The 19,930-nt window shown below is 41.2% G+C and overlaps 1 protein-coding gene across 3 annotated transcripts in view; it reads right to left on the reverse strand.

Moving 5' to 3' along the window:
• The window catches only part of LOC126481331 (protein 60A), a 538,305-nt gene that overhangs the window by 390,041 nt on the left and 128,334 nt on the right, over nucleotides 1-19,930 (reverse strand). For 2 of the 3 annotated variants that reach the window (XM_050105004.1, XM_050105001.1), the window contains exons 3-4: nucleotides 10,428-10,579; nucleotides 52-237 (exon numbers count right to left, since the gene is read on the reverse strand). The exons of the other annotated variant lie outside the window; for it this stretch is intronic. In XM_050105004.1, coding sequence (XP_049960961.1) covers nucleotides 52-237; nucleotides 10,428-10,579 — 338 coding nt within the window. The remainder of the gene's footprint in view (nucleotides 1-51; nucleotides 238-10,427; nucleotides 10,580-19,930) is intronic. 3 annotated transcript variants of the gene reach the window in all.

Here is a 19,930-nt window from a genome sequence, read left to right on the forward strand (position 1 = left end):
TTATTAGTCTACTTCTAGAAGCCAGAGGGAGTCAGATAGTAACTTCCGCACCTGTAAATGGATTGCTCTGTACATGGCTGTTCTCCGACTTCCGCTTTCGACCCAGGGCCTGTCGAGCAGAACGTGTGTGCACATCTCGATTGCCCGATGCTTTCAGGAAGGCTACCATGAATGGTAACTTGTCTTCTTCACTGTCAGAGCTTATTATTCCAATGTCTTCCAGATGAATCTCATGACCTGAAAAATGGATAGAAAGCAAATGTAATGAATTAAAATCCAGATCTGTGCGGGGTAAACTTTTCTATAGGACACTGTACAGCTGAATGTTGCTGGTGTTCCACTAAGAGTGTCACAAAATAAGTTACACTTTCAAATGAATTCTGTGTTAAAAACTGTAGCACTTTGTAGTTGACAAGTTAGATGTAATTCATTCAGTTTGAGAATTTTTAATTAATTTGATGTATTTTAATTATTTAAAGTACACGCTAATACACACACAAAACTTAAATTCTGGCTGATGTTACAAAAGGCAATTAATAGCTCTTTGGCATAATAAACATTAAATCAAAGCTGCATCTTACATGTTCTCAGACTCTGGCATATTTACTTAGGTTTTTAGGTATATACTGATCATTTTACAATGACACTAAACGTGTCAAATTTATCAATACATAATAAGTGTAAGCATCGTTCATACATGTATGCCACTGTAACTATGCAACCCACCCCCACACACCCATGGGAGTTACATGGTTTAGTAGTCCTTCATCTCTCATCCATCAAAAAGGTTTTAGTTGGAACTGCAGGGAATAGATTAGAAGACATGGATGTCAGAAGAGTGCAGCACACCGATGGACTTCTTAAGGGATGTAGGTGAAGCATCTCAGAATAGAGTGCTATAGCAACAAGACTGGTTAGAAGAATGTTCCTTCTTGAATTTTCAAGAATGTTGTAGAATATTCCAGAATGTTTGAAAATGTTACAGAAGGATTGAAAATGAGACAGTTTTTAAAATGTTATGGGAGGTTTGAGAATGTTCCTGAGCATTTTAGAATTTTCCAGTGTGTTCCAGGACATTCTTAAATGTTATACATTTCAGCTCAAAAGGGTGTATAGTAGAGAAACAACAAGAATGTGTTGCATGAGTGGAAAAATTCACTTAGCACCACTGCGGAGGGGGGGGGGGGGGGGGGGGTACTCACTTTTATGTACTAGAAGAGGAAAAAAGAGTGACATTTCAAAGTAAAACAGTTGCCCTCTCCAGGAATTGGAATCTTGTCAGCTCTATATAGCAGAACACAGTGCCACATGCAGTCATAGATCTATGAATTCAGCAGCCAAGGTGATACAGCTACACGATAATGTGACAAACTGGAGAGCCAAGGATCATGTTATTTTAGTTCTGGACTTTTTGTTTCGGATTTTTAATTTTCGTTTCATATCATATTATGGAGCTATAAATATTTTTTTTTTTTTTTTGTAAATATTTTTAGCTTTATTTCATAACTTGTTGGATTTAATCATATGAACAAGAAATTTTGGATCACTGAACGCTTAACACAAATAAATGTAATTCGTATGCACAAAAGAATACACTTATCGTTAGATAACAAAGTAAAAATGCTAATTGGATAACTATCAATCATTTGAGGTACAATAAATTTTGTGTACTTCTTGTCAAATTCGGTTCCTGGTGCACGAAAGATTTTCACTGTCAATCATCTGAGGCCCAATAAATGTTGTGTACTTCTTGTTAAGTTTAGTTCCTGAGCACAACATATTTTCAAACTCACTGAATCAACTATGTAAACGGCCATTTCAAAATGTCGTCACCTCTCGGAAAAATTTCTGTGGTCGCCCATGGATACAGGACTGTATTTATCCATTCTGAGGCAACTGGAAGCTGTTTTGAATATCAACGGGTTTCCTACAATGCATTAGCCATGGTAATGCATTGTGTTTTTGGTTTTTTGTCCAACCCCTGTACTTCAGCAGTGTTTAGTTGATATACGCAAAAGTAGAGGCAGAACGAATGGTATTTACAGAGTGCAGCACTTAAATCCGGACAAATTTCAATTTTAATTTCACATCATATCATATTTCTGCTGGAGGTCATGACTAGCATTCTTGATAGCCATAGCCATCAAGTAAACCATTAGAAACTCAAAATGGCCAAGATGTTATGGACAAGTGTGGAATACAACTAAAGAGCTGTGATTATCAAAAGTCTGCACTGGGCGTTCGTCCACTGATATAGTTCAATTGTTCGGGTACCCGTGATAAACTGTTGATATTGCGGCCAAGTATAATGCTTTGGAGAAGTCTGAAGTTCATGTCCTTGGTGTTGTGTCCAGTGAGGGTGATATCATCTACATCTACATTTATACTCCGCAAGCCACCCAACGGTGTGTGGCGGCGGGCACTTTACGTGCCACGGTCATTACCTCCCTTTTCTGTTCCAGTCGCGTATGGTTCGCGGGAAGAACGACTGTCTGAAAGCCTCCGTACGTGCTCGAATCTCTCTAATTTTACATTTGTGATCTCCTAGGGAGGTATAAGTAGGGGGAAGCAATATATTCGATACCTCATCCAGAAACGCACCCTCTCAAAACCTGGAAAGCAAGCTACACCGTGATGCAGAGCGCCTCTCTTGCAGAGTCTGCCACTTGAGTTTGCTAAACATCTCCGTAACGCTATCACGGTTACCAAATAACCCTGTGACGAAACGCGCTGCTCTTCTTTGGATCTTCTCTATCTCCTCCGTCAACCCGATATGGTACGGATCCCACACTGATGAGAGATACTCAAGTATAGGTCGAACAAGTGTTTTGTAAGCCACCTCCTTTGTTGATGTACTACATTTTCTAAGGACTCTCCCAATGAATCTCAACCTGACACCCAGCTTACCAACAATTACTTTTATATGATCATTCCACTTCAAATCGTTCCGCACGCATACTCCCAGATATTTTACAGAAGTAACTGCTACCAGTGTTTCCTCCACTATCATATAATCATACAATAAAGGATCCCTCTGTCTATGTATTCGCAAAACATTACATTTGTCTATGTTAAGGGTCAGTTGCCACTCGCTGCACCAAGTGCCTATCCGCTGCAGATCCTCCTGCATTTCACTACAATTTTCTAATGCTGCAACATCTCTGTATACTACAGCATAATCCGTGAAAAGCCGCATGGAACTTCCGACACTATCTACTAGGTCATTTATATACATTGTGAAAAGCAATGGTCCCATAACACTCCCCTGTGGCACGCCATAGGTTACTTTAACGCCGCTCACGGTGGTCTAGCGGTTCTAGGCGCGCAGTCCGGAACCGCGCGACTGCTATGGTCGCAGGTTCGAATCCTCCCTCGGACATGGATGTGTGTGATGTCCTTAGGTTAGTTAGGTTTAAGTAGTTCTAAGTTCTAGGGGACTGATGACCTCAGATGTTAAGTCCCATAGTGCTCAGAGCCATTTTTTTGTTACTTTAACGTCTGTAGACATCTCCCCATTGATAACAACATGCTGTGTTCTGTTTGCAAAAAACTCTTCTATCCAGCCACACAGCTGGTCTGATATTCTGTAGGCTCTTAGTTTGTCTATCAGGTGACAGTGCGGAACTGTATCGAACGCCTTCCGGAAGTCAAGCAAAATAGCATCTACCTGGGAGCCTGTATCTAATTTTTCTGGGTCTCATGAACAAATAGAGCGAGTTGGGTCTCACACGATCGCTGTTTCCAGAATCCATGTTGATTCCTACATAGTAGATTCTGGGTTTCCAAAAACGACATGATACTTGAGCAAAAAACATGTTCTAAAATTCTACAACAGATCGACGTCAGAGATATAGGTCTATAGTTTTGCGCATCTGCTCGATGACCCTTCTTGAAGACTGGGACTACCTGTGCTCTTTTCCAATCATTTGGAACCTTCTGTTCCTCTAGAGACTTGCGGTACACTGCTGTTAGAAGGGGGGCAAGTTCTTTCACGTACTCTGTGTAGAATCGAATTGGTATCCCATCAGGTCCAGTGGACTTTCCTCTGTTGAGTGATTCCAGTTGCTTTTCTATTCCTTGGACACTTATTTCAATGTCAGCCATTATTTCGTTTGTGCGAGGATTTAGAGAAGGAACTGCAGTTCGGTCTTCCTCTGTGCAACAGCTTTGGAAAAAGGTGTTTAGTATTTCAGCTTTACGCGTGTCATCCTCTGTTTCAATGCCATCATCATCCCGGAGTGTCTGGATATGCTGTTTCGAGCCACTTACTGATTTTACGTAAGACCAGAACTTCCTAGGATTTTCTGTTAAGTCGGTACATAAAATTTTACTTTCGAATTCACAGAACGCTTCTTGCATAGCCCTCCTTATGCTAACTTTGACATCGTTTAGCTTCTGTTTGTCTGAGATGTTTTGGCTGCATTTAAACTTGGAGTGAAGCTCTCTTTGCTTTCGCAGTAGTTTCCTAATTTTGTTGTTGAACCACGGTGGGTTTTTCCCGTCCCTCACAGTTTTACTCAGCACGTACCTGTCTAAAACACATTTTACAATTGCCTTGAACTTTTTCCATAAACACTCAACATTGTCAGTGTCGGAACAGAAATTTTTGCCACCGCATTTCTTTGAAAAGGGACAAACTGTCACAAAAGAATTTTTTCTGCAAGTTTTGTGAAACTGTGGATGAAACTGTGGCCTCTGAGAGACAATATGTCTTTCAGCAGAACGGTGCATTGGCTCATACGAGCCATGTAGTCCAAAACTGGCTCCCGATAACGTTGACATGTTCTGATCAAAGCAATGCTGGGCACCAAATAGCCTGGATTTGAACTCCCTCATCTACCATGTTTGGAGCTTAGTCAAAGATGAGGGACCCTAATGTTGTATCTCTACGCACTGCTATCGAAACTGCATTTGCGAATATGGACAGCGCTGTTTTAAAGAGTGTGTGATGGACATGACTGGAGGCAGTCATTGTGGTTTAAGGTAGGGCTACGTCAATTAATGTTACTCTTGAAAGATACTACTATTTATATGTAAACGGATTTTCATTTTCATTTGTATTTTGTTTTAACAAATTTGCTTAAAAAAAACAGTTTCATTTATCTGGAGTTAAGTGCCACATCCTGTATGTGACAGAACAAAAAGAAACTGTTCAAAAGAGCATATTCATTTGAGAAATGGTAAGAAATGATGGCAAAGATGATGATATTGGAAGACTGGTGATTTACCATCAGCTTACTTAGAAACTCGATACATACGTGAGTACACACAAAATGCTATGACCTAAGTAAGAAAATATGGCCACCCCAATCTTAATAGGAGCTGTTAGACCAGCTTACGCAAAAAGTCTGTTAGATTTCAGTTTTGAAAGCACTTGACCACAACAGTCAAGATTAGATACTTTGTGTATGATAAATTTATTAAAAGTGCGTAACTATGTTTCATTCTGACAGCATATTAAGTCTGTAAATATTAGCACTTCCTGTTTACTCTAAGTATTCTCCTATTTCGACAATCTCCTGACGAATGATCAGGGTAGTGAGTATTATATTCAAAAGATTCACGAGAATCATCCCAGTTTTGGGTCTAGTATGAGAGCATATTTGTGAATGGACTGGTCTGCCAATTCCCCAAACTTAAATCCTGTTGAGCAAGTGTGAGACGCAGTAGGGGGAGACATAGCAGCACATTCACATGCACCAACGACGATCATGGAGGAACTGAATGCCCACAATAAAAAAAAAAATATATATATATATATATATATATATATATATATATATATATATATATAAAAAAACAAAGATGAGGTGACTTACCGAACGAAAGCGCTGGCAGGTCGATAGACACACAAACAAACACAAACATACACACAAAATTCAAGCTTTCGCAACAAACTGTTGCCTCATCAGGAAAGAGGGAAGGAGAGGGGAAGACGAAAGGAAGTGGGTTTTAAGGGAGACACAAGCAGACCTTGTATGTGTGGATGGATATGTGCGTGTGTGCGAGTGTATACCTGTCCTTTTTTCCCCCGAAGGTAAGTCTTTCCGCTCCCGGAATTGGAATGACTCCTTACCCTCTCCCTTAAAACCCATATCCTTTCGTCTTTCCCTCTCCTTCCCTCTTTCCTGATGAGGCAACAGTTTGTTGCGAAAGCTTGAATTTTGTGTGTATGTTTGTGTTTGTTTGTGTGTCTATCGAAGTGCCAGCGCTTTCGTTTGGTTTTGTTTTTATATATATATATATATATATATATATATATATATATATGTGTGTGTGTGTGTGTGTGTGTGTGTGTGTGTGTGTGTGTGTGTGTCCGTCCACCCCGATCAGACAAGTTTCTTCCAGAGTATTGAGGGCAAATGGCACTGTTATTCTGGCAGCAAAATAACTGACAATGGCCGAAGTAGAGAGCATAATAAAAAATGCAGATTAGCAACAGCAAGGAACACTTTTACAAAAAAAGGTATTTTAACATCTAATATAAATTTAAGTGTTAGGAAGCCTTTTCTGGAAGTGTTTGATGGAGTGCACCCTTACACGGGTGTGATATGTGGACGATAATCAGAAGAGACAAGGAGAGAATAGAAGTTTTTGACATGCGAAGCTGTGGTAGAATGCTGAAGATTAGATGAGTGAGTGAAGTACCTAACAAAGTACTGAATCGCACTGGTGAGACAGGAAATTTATGGCATACATTGAGTGAAAGAATGGCTCGAATGATGAAATGTATCCTCCTGCATCAGGGAAGAGTTAATTAGGTAATAAAGGAAAGTCTGAATATGTGGAGGGGTGTTTCAGGGGTGGGGAGGGCCTGCCACTTCCATCTGCTACATTGGTTTAGCTCCCTCTATCATTTTCTTCCTGTGTTGTCCATGTTTTACTGTTGACACCCTGCTTCACCCAACGCTTCGGTGTGGGTGAGCACATATTTTTCAACGATTGTTACCCGTGTTTTATGTTCAATTTTATATTCCTGTTCTGGGATTTTTCTTGACACCCGTCTCCCTATGTTACTGACCGAGCGCTGAAGACCTTGCTGTCGTGCGCCCAAAAAACCCCTCTACTACTACTACTCACTACTAAGCAGGTTCAAGCGCATGAAGATCGCTGAGGTGGATATACTTGCGCACGATAGCCTAGTATGGAGTGCTGCATCAAACCAGTTTTGGGACTGAAGACCACAACAACACACATTCTATTCGCTCATATACAAATTTCTGACCTGCATCATTTAATATTCGTTGATTTAATTCATACTGGCTCTATCCACTTTATTTCCTTCAGTTGTAAAATGGAATTATTTATTTGTAGCTTCTCGGTACATTCTTTGCGTATTTCAAGGAAAATGGAACATGGCAACTGGATTCACATCCTAGCGCGGCATGCGCGAGGCAAACTGCGTGCTACACACACGAACGAAGAGGGAGGACGACTTGTTTACAGGAGCGAAAGCCTTGCCCGGCAGGCCGCTCGTTTTTTTCGTTTCGCATTTTGCAAGGCTGCATGACGACAGCAGGAGGTGAGGCTGTAACACTTTGGCCAGGAGGCGCGTCGCCTCGGAAGCTGCGTGCTTGTGTGAGGTGAGGAATACTTACAAGACAGTGGGCGCTCTTTGTAGACTTAACCAGGTCACTGTCGCCGCAGGGAACAGCGGCGCCGAAGGGGTAGCGCACGATTTAGTTTAAGAAATGTTTCACTGTATGCCGCGTAATTCAGTGGCACTACTGTCCGAGTCATGGACGATGGTTAGAGCGCCGGTCCAGACACGGGCACCGAATTCGCATTGTTGCCGGTTGCCAGCAACAGTTAGGGTAAGGTCATGCACGTGCTTTGCGCTTGAAGAAAGCGTTTGTCCTGCAGATTGTGTCTCGCTTGCTTATGTAGAATTTGACGATTAGGCCGGTATTATTCTATCATATGTCTTTCACAAAGAAGTATGATCAAATATTCGTCAAATTTCTTTGACAAAGACCTTTGACGTGCCGCTAAAACGGGGTGTTACACTGTCATCATATTTTTCGTCAAATATCAAGATGGCGAAAAACAATTTGTTATTATGGGCTACAATTGCTAGTACATCACTTGCATTGTGTGTATTTGGAAGAAAAGCGACGGAAAAACAGGAAACATACTTAGAATAAGCCTTAGGTATTACGTCGAGATAGTAAAAGCATTCAGCAAAATTTGTTACAAGAGCTGCAAGTGGAGGAAGTCAAGTTTTAATATAAAAATTTCTTGCAGATGGATGAGAGTGCATTTCAGTATTTGCTAAGTAAAGTTGCTTCTCATTTTACAAACAGAATACTCTCTAGAGAAATGCTATATGTGCAGAAGACAGGCAAACTGTGACAGTGCGATTTCTTGATACAGGGGACAGCTATTCTTGTTTACAACACAGCACTCGAATATCACATTGCTCATTAACCATAATTCCAGAAACGTGTGAAGCGACTTATAAAGCACTGAAGGGGGAATATGTGAAGGTAAATAAATGTTCAGTACACTATATGGACAGTAAGAACTGTTTTCATTTTTCAATAATTTAATTAATGGAATAAGTGTTCCAACGATTATGGAATTAATACAAGTACAAAACAGATGAAGCGCCTTTTAACTTGTTCAAAAATAGACAAAGTAGAATGGAGAGCTAAGAAAGAATTATTGTATTTTCGAGTTGGCCACCTCCTCTTTTCTGGCGTGCTGAAAAGCTGCCTGGATGTTTCACGATGAAGAGGTGGATGGCTGTAGCTGTGATGGTGGACATGAAGTCGCCTGCAGCATGTTCCACCTGCCCATCGACACACAATTAATACCATGCAGAGTGCCCCTTGCTCACCCCAGACATCTAAATCGAGCAGTCCACACACATATTCGTAAGCAATAAAAAATATACGTAAGTTCACAAAAAGTTATGTGACTAACCAGCGTCTGTTTCGTATGAAACAAAGCAAATATGTGATCATTTATCCCACCTAGTATTACGGATGAGAGCAGAACTCAATCAAAATACGAGCAACATATTTACAATGCACTTCGAAGAGTGCGATATACACGAGAAGTCGTAATCAGAAGCACAATGTGGTGCAACCATAACGAGACAGAAAGAAACATGGAAAACTAGAAACCAGCCAATAAGAAAGCGAATTATGGTTTTGATAAACTTTTCGTGAACTATACTCCTAGATGTGCAGAACTGAATATGCTGTCTTTTTAAAACTAAGAGTGACACCATGAGAACAACTTTTACCATTTCTTCTGTTTTCATACACATGCTTGGCATTGAGAACAGTACTAGTATCATCTGCAAAAGAACTAATTCTGCTTGTTGTATGTTAGGTGAAAGATCGTTTACATACATGAGGAATAATAGTGGACCTAAAACTGAGCCTTGAGGAACCCCTTCCGTCTTTTCTTCGTAATCAGTATTAAGTCCCCAGATGATATTGGTCGAATTACTAAGTACAACTTTCTGCACTCTTTTGGTTAGATTCGACATAATCTATTGGTTGACTACACCATTAATCCCATTATAGTTCAATTTGTCTAGGAGAATACTGTGATGATTAGATTTGATTAGTTTTTCGTTCCATAGATCCGTGTTGAGGAGATCCCCGTGAATGTGGAACATGTCAATTTTATTTTTATTTTTTTTTAAGCTGAAATAACAATACTAATAGTATGAGTATATACAATACATCAATTTTTAGCTGAAATAACAATACTAATAGTATGAGTATAAACAATACATCATTTGTTTCTATTAAAAAAATTCGTCAATGGAGTAGAAGGAGTTGGCCACTAGTAAGTCTTTCAGGCTCCTTTTTTTCACATGGTCAAATGCCTTAGATAGGGCGCAGAAAATACCATCCGGCATTATTTTATTATTTATTGTTTGTAAAATTTGGTGAGTGAACATGTAAATGACATTCTCAATAGAGCAACACTTTTGAAACCCACTGCGATTTGCTGTGGATATTATTGCTACTAAGGTGAGATACTATTCCAAAATACATCTCCTTCCCAGAACTTTCGGGAAATCTCAGCAGTGAAACAGGTCGGTAGTTACTGACTTGTCTCTTATCATTCTCCAAAAGAGGTGTTTAACAATGACATATTTCATTCTGGCAAAATGCCTTGAGTTAGAGACGCATTACATATTTCAGATAAGACCGGGCTTATTAAATGGGGACAAATCTTTAGCACTCTATTGGAAACATCACCAAAATCAGATGAGCTTTTATTTTTGAGAGAATGTGCAATTTTCCTCCTCGACTCTGATCCAGAACTGGGACGCAACTGTCAAGCTCCAACAACAAATGAAACAAAAACTGCAACAAGAATGGAAGAAGCATTGATGCTGTAGGTCAGGTCTTTTCTCAGAGGTGCGCGGTGCAGACAGCACTGTGCCGAGAGCAGGCACTGACCTGGTCGTGAGTCCAGCTGCGGCGACAGGTACAGCCCTTTGTTGGTGTCTGGGAAGACGACCCAGTCGATGAAGGCCGAGGTCACGTTCAGCGACAGCCAGCCCTCCGTCGTGGTGGTCGAGTTGACGCTGTCCAGGTACGACAGGTGCTCCCTAGAACGATCAGAACACAAACACAATTCGTCAAAGTCGGTCCCGTTATCCTCAGCTACATATAGTCTGCCATTCCTACCTGGCCACCTCACTATTTTCAGTAGTATGCCTTTTATTTTAGCACATACACTGGCAGAAAAAATTAGTACACCTGGCAAAAAGACGTCGATTTTGATCTGATGACGTCGTACGCACCTGGGGGACAGCAGATATACTGATAATGGTTTCAATGTCGTTCGCCAACACATACCGTAGTGGTACAGTTACCAGAGTGCCATCTACACTCATGCTCATAAATTAAGAACAATGCTGATATATGGTGAAACAGCGCTCTGGTGGGCGGTTTGCGGGTTTAAATCACCTCGGGGTAAGACCATGCGGTGCATTTGACCTGTGGTCGTCGCAAGGTGGCGCTGGCAGCAGTCCATATGCGCAGAGGTGTGTTGGTGCATGTCAGAGTACGCTGCAGCGAGTAAGTGTGCAGACGTTTTCAGACGTGCTATTGGTGACTGTGTGTTGGAAAAAGAACACATATTGATGACGTTATGAGGGGTAGAATACTAGGGCGACTGGAGGCTGCTCAAACACAGCAGGGCCCTCCGTGTGCCACAAAGTGTGATCTCAAGATTATGGCAACGATTCCAGCAGACAGGAAACGTGTCCAGGCGCTACAGTACGGGACGTCCACAGTGTACAACACCACAAGAAGACCGATATATCACCATCAGTGCCCGCAGACGGCCACGGAGAACTGCAGGTAGCCCTGCTCGGGACCTTACCACAGCCACTGGAACAGTTGTCTCCAGACACACAGTCTACAGACAATTGAACAGACATGATTTATTCGCCCGGAGACTTGCAAGGTGCATTCCACTGACCCCTGGTGTCAAGAACACAGTAGGTGGTCATTGGAACAGTGGTCCCAGTTTATGTTCACGGACAAGTCCAGGTATAGTTTGAACAGTGATTCTCGCCGGGTTTTCATCTGGCGTGAATCAGGAACCAGATACCAACCCCTTAATGTCCTTGAAAGGGACCTGTATGGAGGTCGTGGTTTGATGGTGCGGGGTGGGAGTAAGATTGGTGCACGTACACCTCTGCATGTCTTTGACAGAGGAACTGTAAAAGGTCACGTGTATTGGGACGTCATTTTGCACCAGTATGTCCACCTTTTCAGGAGTGCACTGGGTCCCACCTTCCTCCTGATGGATGATAACGCACGGCTCCACCGAGTACCTTGAAACAGAAGATATCAGACGAATGGAGTGGCCTGCCTGTTCTTCAGACGTAAACCCCATTGAGTATGTCTGGGATGCTCTCGGTCGACGTATCGCTGCACGTATCCAAACCCCTAGGGCACTTCAGGAGCTCCGACAGGCACTGGTGCAAGAATGGGAAGCTATACCCCAGCAGCTGTTCGACCATCTGATCCAGAGTATGCCAACCCGTTGTACGGCCTGTGTAAGTGTGCATGGTGATCATATCCCATATTGATGTCGGGGTACATGCGCAGGAAACAGTGGCGTTTTGTAACTCATGTGTTCCGGGGCGGTTTTCTCAACTTATCACCAATACCGTGGACTTACAGATCTGTGTCTTGTGTGTTCCCTATGTTCCTATGCTATTAGCGCCAGATTTGTGTAGAGCCACGTTGTGTGACAACACATTCTGCAATTATCCTTAATTTATGAGCATGAGTGTATATCAGTCCTTTAATAGGAAATGTTCACAGTCAGAAGGCTCAGTGTGGTACAAACGTGTGAAGCAAGCAGGCAACCATGCCACGGAGATGCAGTTGTGCTTCCTACAGTCAAGTGAGCGAGCTTGGAAGGGGTCAAATTGTGACCTTCCAGTGGCGGGATGGTCCTTTCGGAGAATTGCTACACAAGTTGGACGTGCTGAGTCAGTTGTGGAACAACGCTGGTATCAGTATTCACGTGAACATTCTCACACCTGTAGACGAATTCTGGACCTCCACGCAGCACAGATTCTCGCCAGGATCGTCGTATTTTAAGGCAGGAGAGCCAGACGTACAGCTAGTACAGCACGGGTAACACGGCTTGTGAGCGCAGACATGTCAACACAGACTGTTGCGGACTGGTTATTAGCAGTGGGACTACGGGCAAGCATGCCTCTGCCCATCTTCCAGTCACGCCACAGCGTCACCGTGCACGGACTGTTGCCGTCAGAGATCACTTGGAAGAAGGAATGGCGCGCTGTAGTCTTTAGTGATGAAAGCAGATTCTGCCTGCACACAAGCGACGGTCGTTTGCTTGTAGACCTAGACCTGGTGAGTGCTGTCACACAGAATGCATTCTTCGAAGACACACTGGCGTCACCGCTAGGATGCGATAAGCTACAACTCTCGTTCACCTTTGGTGTTTTTTGGAGGGAACGCTGATCAGCGCTCGGAAAGTGCAGAATGTTGTTAGACTCGTTCTTTTGTCGTTCTTGCTCCAGCCAGATAATGCTCGCCCACACATTGCCTGTGAAACTCAACATGGTCTGCATGCGTGGGAATAGGGGAAGTAAATGAGACTCATCAGTGGTTTTGTAGGATTTGTAGTAGAGATAGGAAGATACTAGAACAGGAGGGGAAAATTGCCGCCCTTCAGGCTGAGTTAGACAAGGCCAGGGGAGATCTTGACAGGTTAAGGAGGGAGAAGGGTAAAGAGAGGTGGGAAGTGGCAACAGGCAACAGGAGCAACAGGCCTAGAACTTTGTCTGACAGCTTTATGGTGAATGTGGAAAATAGATTTGACCTGTTGCTTCAGTTAGAAGCTGGTGAGCCTCAAGCAGTTGCAGGTGGAGACAGGGCACAACAAACTTTCAGCAGCAAATTGAAAAGTAAGAATGTAGGGAAATCAGTAAAGACAAAGAAAGTGTTGTTGTTAGGTAGTTCCCATGGAAGAGGTGTTGGCCAACTTTTGCGGGATGAACTAGGATCAGAATACCAGGTCACCAATTTTTTTAAACCTAGTGCTGGTCTGGAGCAGGTGACAGAGGATTTAGGATCACTTTGCAAAGATTTCACTAAGGAAGACACCGTGGTTATAGTGGGTGGGGCAGGTAACAGTATTGACAGAGATCCTGGGTACAGTATAGAGTGTGACCTGGCGAAGATTGCATCAGCATCGAAGCATACTAGTGTTGAGTTTGTATTTGTTCTTGGGCGCCATGACCGACCTCATTTGAACTCATCTGTCAAGAGAGTTAATTTGGAGCTGGAACGGCTGCTCATGTCGGATGCGGGGTCACGCATTGGTGTGGTTCATGTTGATTCTCTCAGTAGGTGGGATTATACTAGGCATGGCCTTCACCTCAACAGGAAGGGGAAGGGTAAATTGGCTGGGGAAATAGCAGGAAAGTTAAAGGGGGGAGGCACTGTCATGAGTGGTAAAACACCAGTGGTTATAGGATTCAGAAAAGACCCTTTTTTAGGGTAGGGAGGACAGAAAGAAAGCAAATTTTAAGAGAGGTTAGAACTGAGACAAACCTTCAGTTTGAGAAAGAAATCAAAAAACGTAATTCCAGCTTATTACATCAGCATAAACAGCCATTGGTTAAGAATTTTCAACTGTCAGCAGATATTTTAAGTCCACCCAATTTTAACCCAGTCAATAAGAAATGTCAGCTATCTTTATTGCATCAAAATATTCGAGGACTGAGAAATAAAATTAATGTATTAACTATCTGCATAGACGAATTAGAGTCTTCAAACCGAGCTGACATAATCTGCCTCTCTGAACATCATGTGACCACTGGTATAGAACTTTTAAGTGTTACTGGGTTTAGGTTAGCATCTCACTTTTATAGACCAGAAATGGAGAAAGGAGGAGTTGCCACATTCATCAGGAACTGTCATAAATTCAAGAACATAGACATTCATATATTTTGCCTAGAACAGCATATGGAAGCATGTGCAACAGAATTAGAATTTCACAAAAAATCCTTCATAGTATTAAGTGTATATCGAGCACCTGCAGGTAACTTTAATCTGTTTGTCAACCACCTTGAAGCTGTACTGGCCCATTTAACAACCAAAAACAAAGAAATAGTGGTTGCTGGTGATTTCAATGTAGATTTCCTTAAAGACTCTCCCAATAAGAACTTATTTGAGTTAGTAACACTATCATTCAACTTAATTCCCACTGTAAAGTTCCCCACTAGGATAGCCACTTGCTCACAAACAGCCATTGATAATATCTTTATAGAAAAGTCCAATGAACAAAATTATATTACAAAACCAATAGTCAATGGCCTCTCAGACCATGACATGCAGTTCCTTCTGTTAAATGTTAATACTGAACAGGATATAAAATCTGTTAAATCTGAGCTCAAGAGGGTAATCAGTAAGCCAAAAATTGATTATTTTAGGACACTCCTCAGAGACATTCACTGGACTGATGTTTACAGTGCTCATGGCATGAATGAAAAAATATAACATTTTTGCTAATAAAGTGCTCACCTTATTCGAACACTGCTTTCCCCCAAAACTTACCAAGGTTAGAGCAAAGTCTACAAAGAAGCCATGGATTACTCGAGGAATAGGGGTATCTTGTAAAACAAAAAGAAAACTGTATCTGTCAATCCGAAACATTTCCAATGTTGATGCTATAGCACATTATAAGAAATACTGCAAAATATTAAAGACTGTAATACGGATGTCAAAGCAAATATATTACAAGGAAAAGATAGTCATATCAGATAACAAAATAAAGACAATATGGGATATAGTGAAGGAGGAGAACGGTAGAACCAGACATGAAGAGGAACAAATAGCATTAAGAGTAAATGATACATTGGTGACAGATGTGTATAGTGTTGCAGAACTTTTTAACAAACATTTTATAACTGTTACTGAAAAGATGGGGTTGTCAGGTTCGGTAGATGCTGCTATGGATTACCTTAGACCAGATGAATTTGACCCTCACTACCCCAACAGAAATAATGTCCATCATAAAATCTTTAAAATCAAAAACATCTAGTGGGTATGATGAAATATCAACAAAGTTAATTAAAGAATGTGATTCTGAGCTAAGTAATATATTAAGCTATCTGTGTAACGAGTCGTTTATTAGTGGAATATTTCCTGAATGGCTGAAATATGCTGAAGTTAAGCCACTGTTTAAGAAGGGAGATAAAGAAATAGCATCAAATTTCCGTCCAATTTCACTGTTGCCAGCATTCTCAAAAATTTTCGAAAAAGTAATGTACAGTCGTCTTTATAACCATCTTATCTCAAATAACATACTGTCAAAGTCACTGTTTGGATTTCTAAAAGGTTCTGATATTGAGAAGGCTATCTACACTTACAGTGAAAATGTGCTTAATTCATTAGACAAAAAATTGCAGGCAACTGGTATATTTTGTGATCTGTCATAGGCATTTGACTGTGTAAATCACAATATCCTTTTAAGTAAACTAGAATATTACAGTATAACAGGAAATGCTGCAAAACGGTTCAAATCTTATATCTCTGGCAGGAAACAAAGGGTGTTATTAGGAAAGAGACATGTATCAAGCTATCAGGCATCATCCAACTGAGAACTAATTACATGTGGGGTCCCACAAGGTTCCATTTTGGGGCCCTTACTTTTTCTTGTGTATATCAATGACCTTTCATCAGTAACATTACCAGATGCCAAGTTTGTTTTGTTTGCCGATTATACAAACATTGCAATAAATAGCAAATCAAGTGTAGTCTTAGAAAGATCAGCCAATAAAATATTTGTGGACATTAATCACTGGTTCCTAGCCAATTCTTTGTCACTAAACTTTGAAAAAACACACTACATGCAGTTCAGAACTTGTAAGGGGTGTCCCAAGAGTATATGTCTAACATACGATGACAAGAAGATAGAAGAAGTGGACAGTGTTAAATTCTTGGGATTACAGCTTGATAATAAATTCAACTGGGAGGAGCACACCACAGAACTGCTGAAGCGTCTTAACAAATCTCTGTTTGCAATGCGAATTTTGTCAGACATAGGGGATATAAAAATGAAAAAGCTGGCATACTATGGTTACTTTCATTCCACAATGTCATATGGGATTATTTTTTGGGGTAATTCATCAAGCCAAGCTAAAGTTTTCCGGGCACAAAAACGTGCAGTGAGAGTTATATGTGGTGTGAACTCAAGAACATCCTGCAGAAGCCTGTTTAGGGAACTAGGGATACTAATTACTGCTTCCCAATATATTTATTCCTTAATGAAATTTGTCATTAAAAATATATCACTTTTTCAAACCAACAGCTCAATTCATGGAATCAGTACTAGAAATAAGAATAATCTTCACAAGGATTTAAAGTCACTTAGTCTTGTACAAAAAGGTGTGCATTATTCAGGAACACACATTTTCAATAACTTGCCAGCAACCATAAAAAGCTTAACAACCAATGAAATTCAGTTTAAGAGAAGCCTAAAGGATTTATTGGTGGCCAACTCCTTCTACTCCACTTATGAATTTCTTAGTAAAACCAACTGATTTGTGTATAAGTGTATAAGTACAACATAACTTCTGCACAATTTCAGTGCAGTAATGTGTTCATTGAAAATTTGTGTGTGTGTGTGTGTGCGTGTGTGTGTGTCTGTGTGTGTGTGTGTGTGTGTGTGTGTGAGAGAGAGAGAGAGTGTGTGTGTGTGTGTGTGTGTTTTAGTATAATCTAACTTCTGCACCATTTCAGTGCAGTAATATGTTCATTGTAAATAAGTATTACAGTAGTTGTATTACCTTATAAATAAATAAAAAACTTTTTTATTTTAAATTCAGTGCATTAGTATTTGTAAAATGACTCTTAGTGTTCATTAAAAAATGACGATCATTCCACTTGGGACCTGTGGAATGGTACATTAGCTTATTTGTTTTAGTTGTAAATATTTGTCATGTATTGTTGTTTTTCTGACATGTTCCACATCCTGGCGGACCTCCTCACTACGGATCAATTGCAATGAAAGTAAATCTAATCTAATCTAATGACGTGCAGCTACTTCCCTGGTCTTGTCTGTGATCGAGCACGTGTGGTATATGATGGGAGGAGAAGTGGCTCGCGCGACTCGTCAACCAACAACTCCCTTACAGAACTACATGAACAGGTCGAGCAGGCAGTGCGTAACGTACCCAGGACAGCATTCGCCTTCTGTACGACCGACTGGATGTCAGAGTCTGCCCCTGCACTGCCGCTCACGGAGGCTACACCATTTATTAATATGGGAGTTTCAGCATGGGTCGATACCTAATACCTCAGAAGCGCTTCTGCTATTGATTTGTAAAAGTAATCATTTCATGCACTCCATAGGCACGTTGCATTAAGAAATCCTGAGTGAATTGGAAACTTGTAAAAGGGGTGCCCGCAGTTTACATGTAAGAAACAAATGAAATTCGCGAAACGAAAAACTATTCTCTTAATAAATTTATGCTATGGAAAATGATTTCTTAAGTAAGAAAATAAGACAATTTTTAAATAATACCCTCCGAGGTTTAAAAAAAATAACCAGGCATTACGCAAAAGTTAACCGAACGGGACGAAAATCGATAGATGTTACGTACATATAGTGACAAACAAATGATTGTGGATGACGTATTCAAGAAGGAGAGTTTCACAAATTGAGCAAGTCAGTTATGCGTTGGTCCACCTCTGGCCCTTATGCAAGCATTTACTCGGCTTGGCATTGATTGCTATAGTCACTGGATGACATTCGAGGGATATCGTGCCAAAGTATGTCCATTTGGCGAGTTAGATCGTCAGAATCCCAAGGTGGTTGGAGTGCCCTGCTCCAAACGTTGTCATTTGGAGAGAGATCCGACCACTTTGCTGGCGAAGGTAGGCTTTGGCTAGTACAAAGACAAGCGGTAGGAACACTCGCCGTATGCGGACGGGCATTATCTTGCTGAAATGTAATTCCAGTATGGCTTGCCATGATGGGCAACAAAACGAGTAGAATATCGTGGACGTAAGGGTACCGCGGATGACAACCAAAGGGGTTCTGCTATGAAATGAAATGGTACCGCAGACCATCACTCATGTTTGTCGGGCTGTATGGCAGGCCATAGTCAGGTTTGTATCCCATCGCCATCCAGGGCGTCTCCAGACATGTCTTTGCTGGCACCGGTACTCAGTTCGAAGCTGATCTCGTCATCGAAAACAATTCTACTCCAGGCAATAATACTTCAGGTCGAATGTGCTTGACACCACTGTAAAAGCGTTCAGTCCCTTTTCTGTTAGCCGCCTGTTAACGGTCCTTTTGATCACTGAAGCACCATTTGCACGTCGGATGAATCCGGGGCTCTGAGAGCCTCTCTAACGATTGCTCCGTCCTCGCGTTGTATCGCTTCCTTCTTGACGCTGTGTTCGGCCATGGTTCACCCCTTTCTGGCAACATTGTTGAATAGTGCATCGCTCCTATTCAAATGTCGAGGGATTCGCAGGTTACTTAAACAGCTCTCTTTGAGCCCAGCTACACTTCCTCCCTCAAATGCTGACATCTGCGTATATCGTCCACGGGCCTGTCTGTGAGTCGCAACGTAACTGCTCTTAAAAACAGGAATAATACTGGAACTCAATACTTCGTAGTATATCCCTTTGACATTATAACAGCTTCCAAAAGTTCTTGCATGTTACTGTTTTTTACGGTGCACTCAGGCCTAATTAGTTCCCATTCTTTCTTCAGCTCCTTTTTCATATCTTATTTCGAGTTGGCTGTAGTACTCCTGAGTTCGTGTGATAAAAACTGTATGGATTAAGTTCTGATGACTGAGATGGTGTCTAAATAATTTATTTACCATTATAAAGAGACCATTCTTTAGCAAACTATGAAGAGGAACATTTTGGGAGTAAATCTAATTCACAATTTCTTCACGATTCTCTGTAAATACTTTTGGATGCTGAGATATTGCTTGCTGTCGGTCATAAATAAATTCCGTCGCATCTGATGACAAATGCACCTCCTTACCAAAAAACTTTCCCCAGACAAGTTTTACAATAGGTTGCAAATCTTTAGCCTGTAGCGCATTTGGATTTCGCTGTATCACAGTTCTTCTGTCTGTCCCAAAGGCTTTGAATTTGCTCTCATCTGCTATTGTAAAGCATCGTTCCCCCACTCTGGTCCTTCATTAATGGGATCCCTTTCTTGAGCCTTAAGGGAACACCACCATGCTTTTTCTTGATATGAAAATATCAAAACCAAATCAAAATTTGGCTTCAGTTTTTACAGAAAACCTACTGGTACAGGCACAACTATACAAAGCCCACGAATTCCCAGTTCATCATACAGAACTCGAAAAATAAATAGAAACCATAAAATGAACCGCAATAAACAATGCACGCGATCCTTTACTCTTTAATAAAAT

The sequence above is a fragment of the Schistocerca serialis genome, chromosome 5 (genome assembly GCF_023864345.2).
Source record: "Schistocerca serialis cubense isolate TAMUIC-IGC-003099 chromosome 5, iqSchSeri2.2, whole genome shotgun sequence".
NCBI classification, from domain to species: Eukaryota; Metazoa; Arthropoda; class Insecta; order Orthoptera; family Acrididae; genus Schistocerca; species Schistocerca serialis.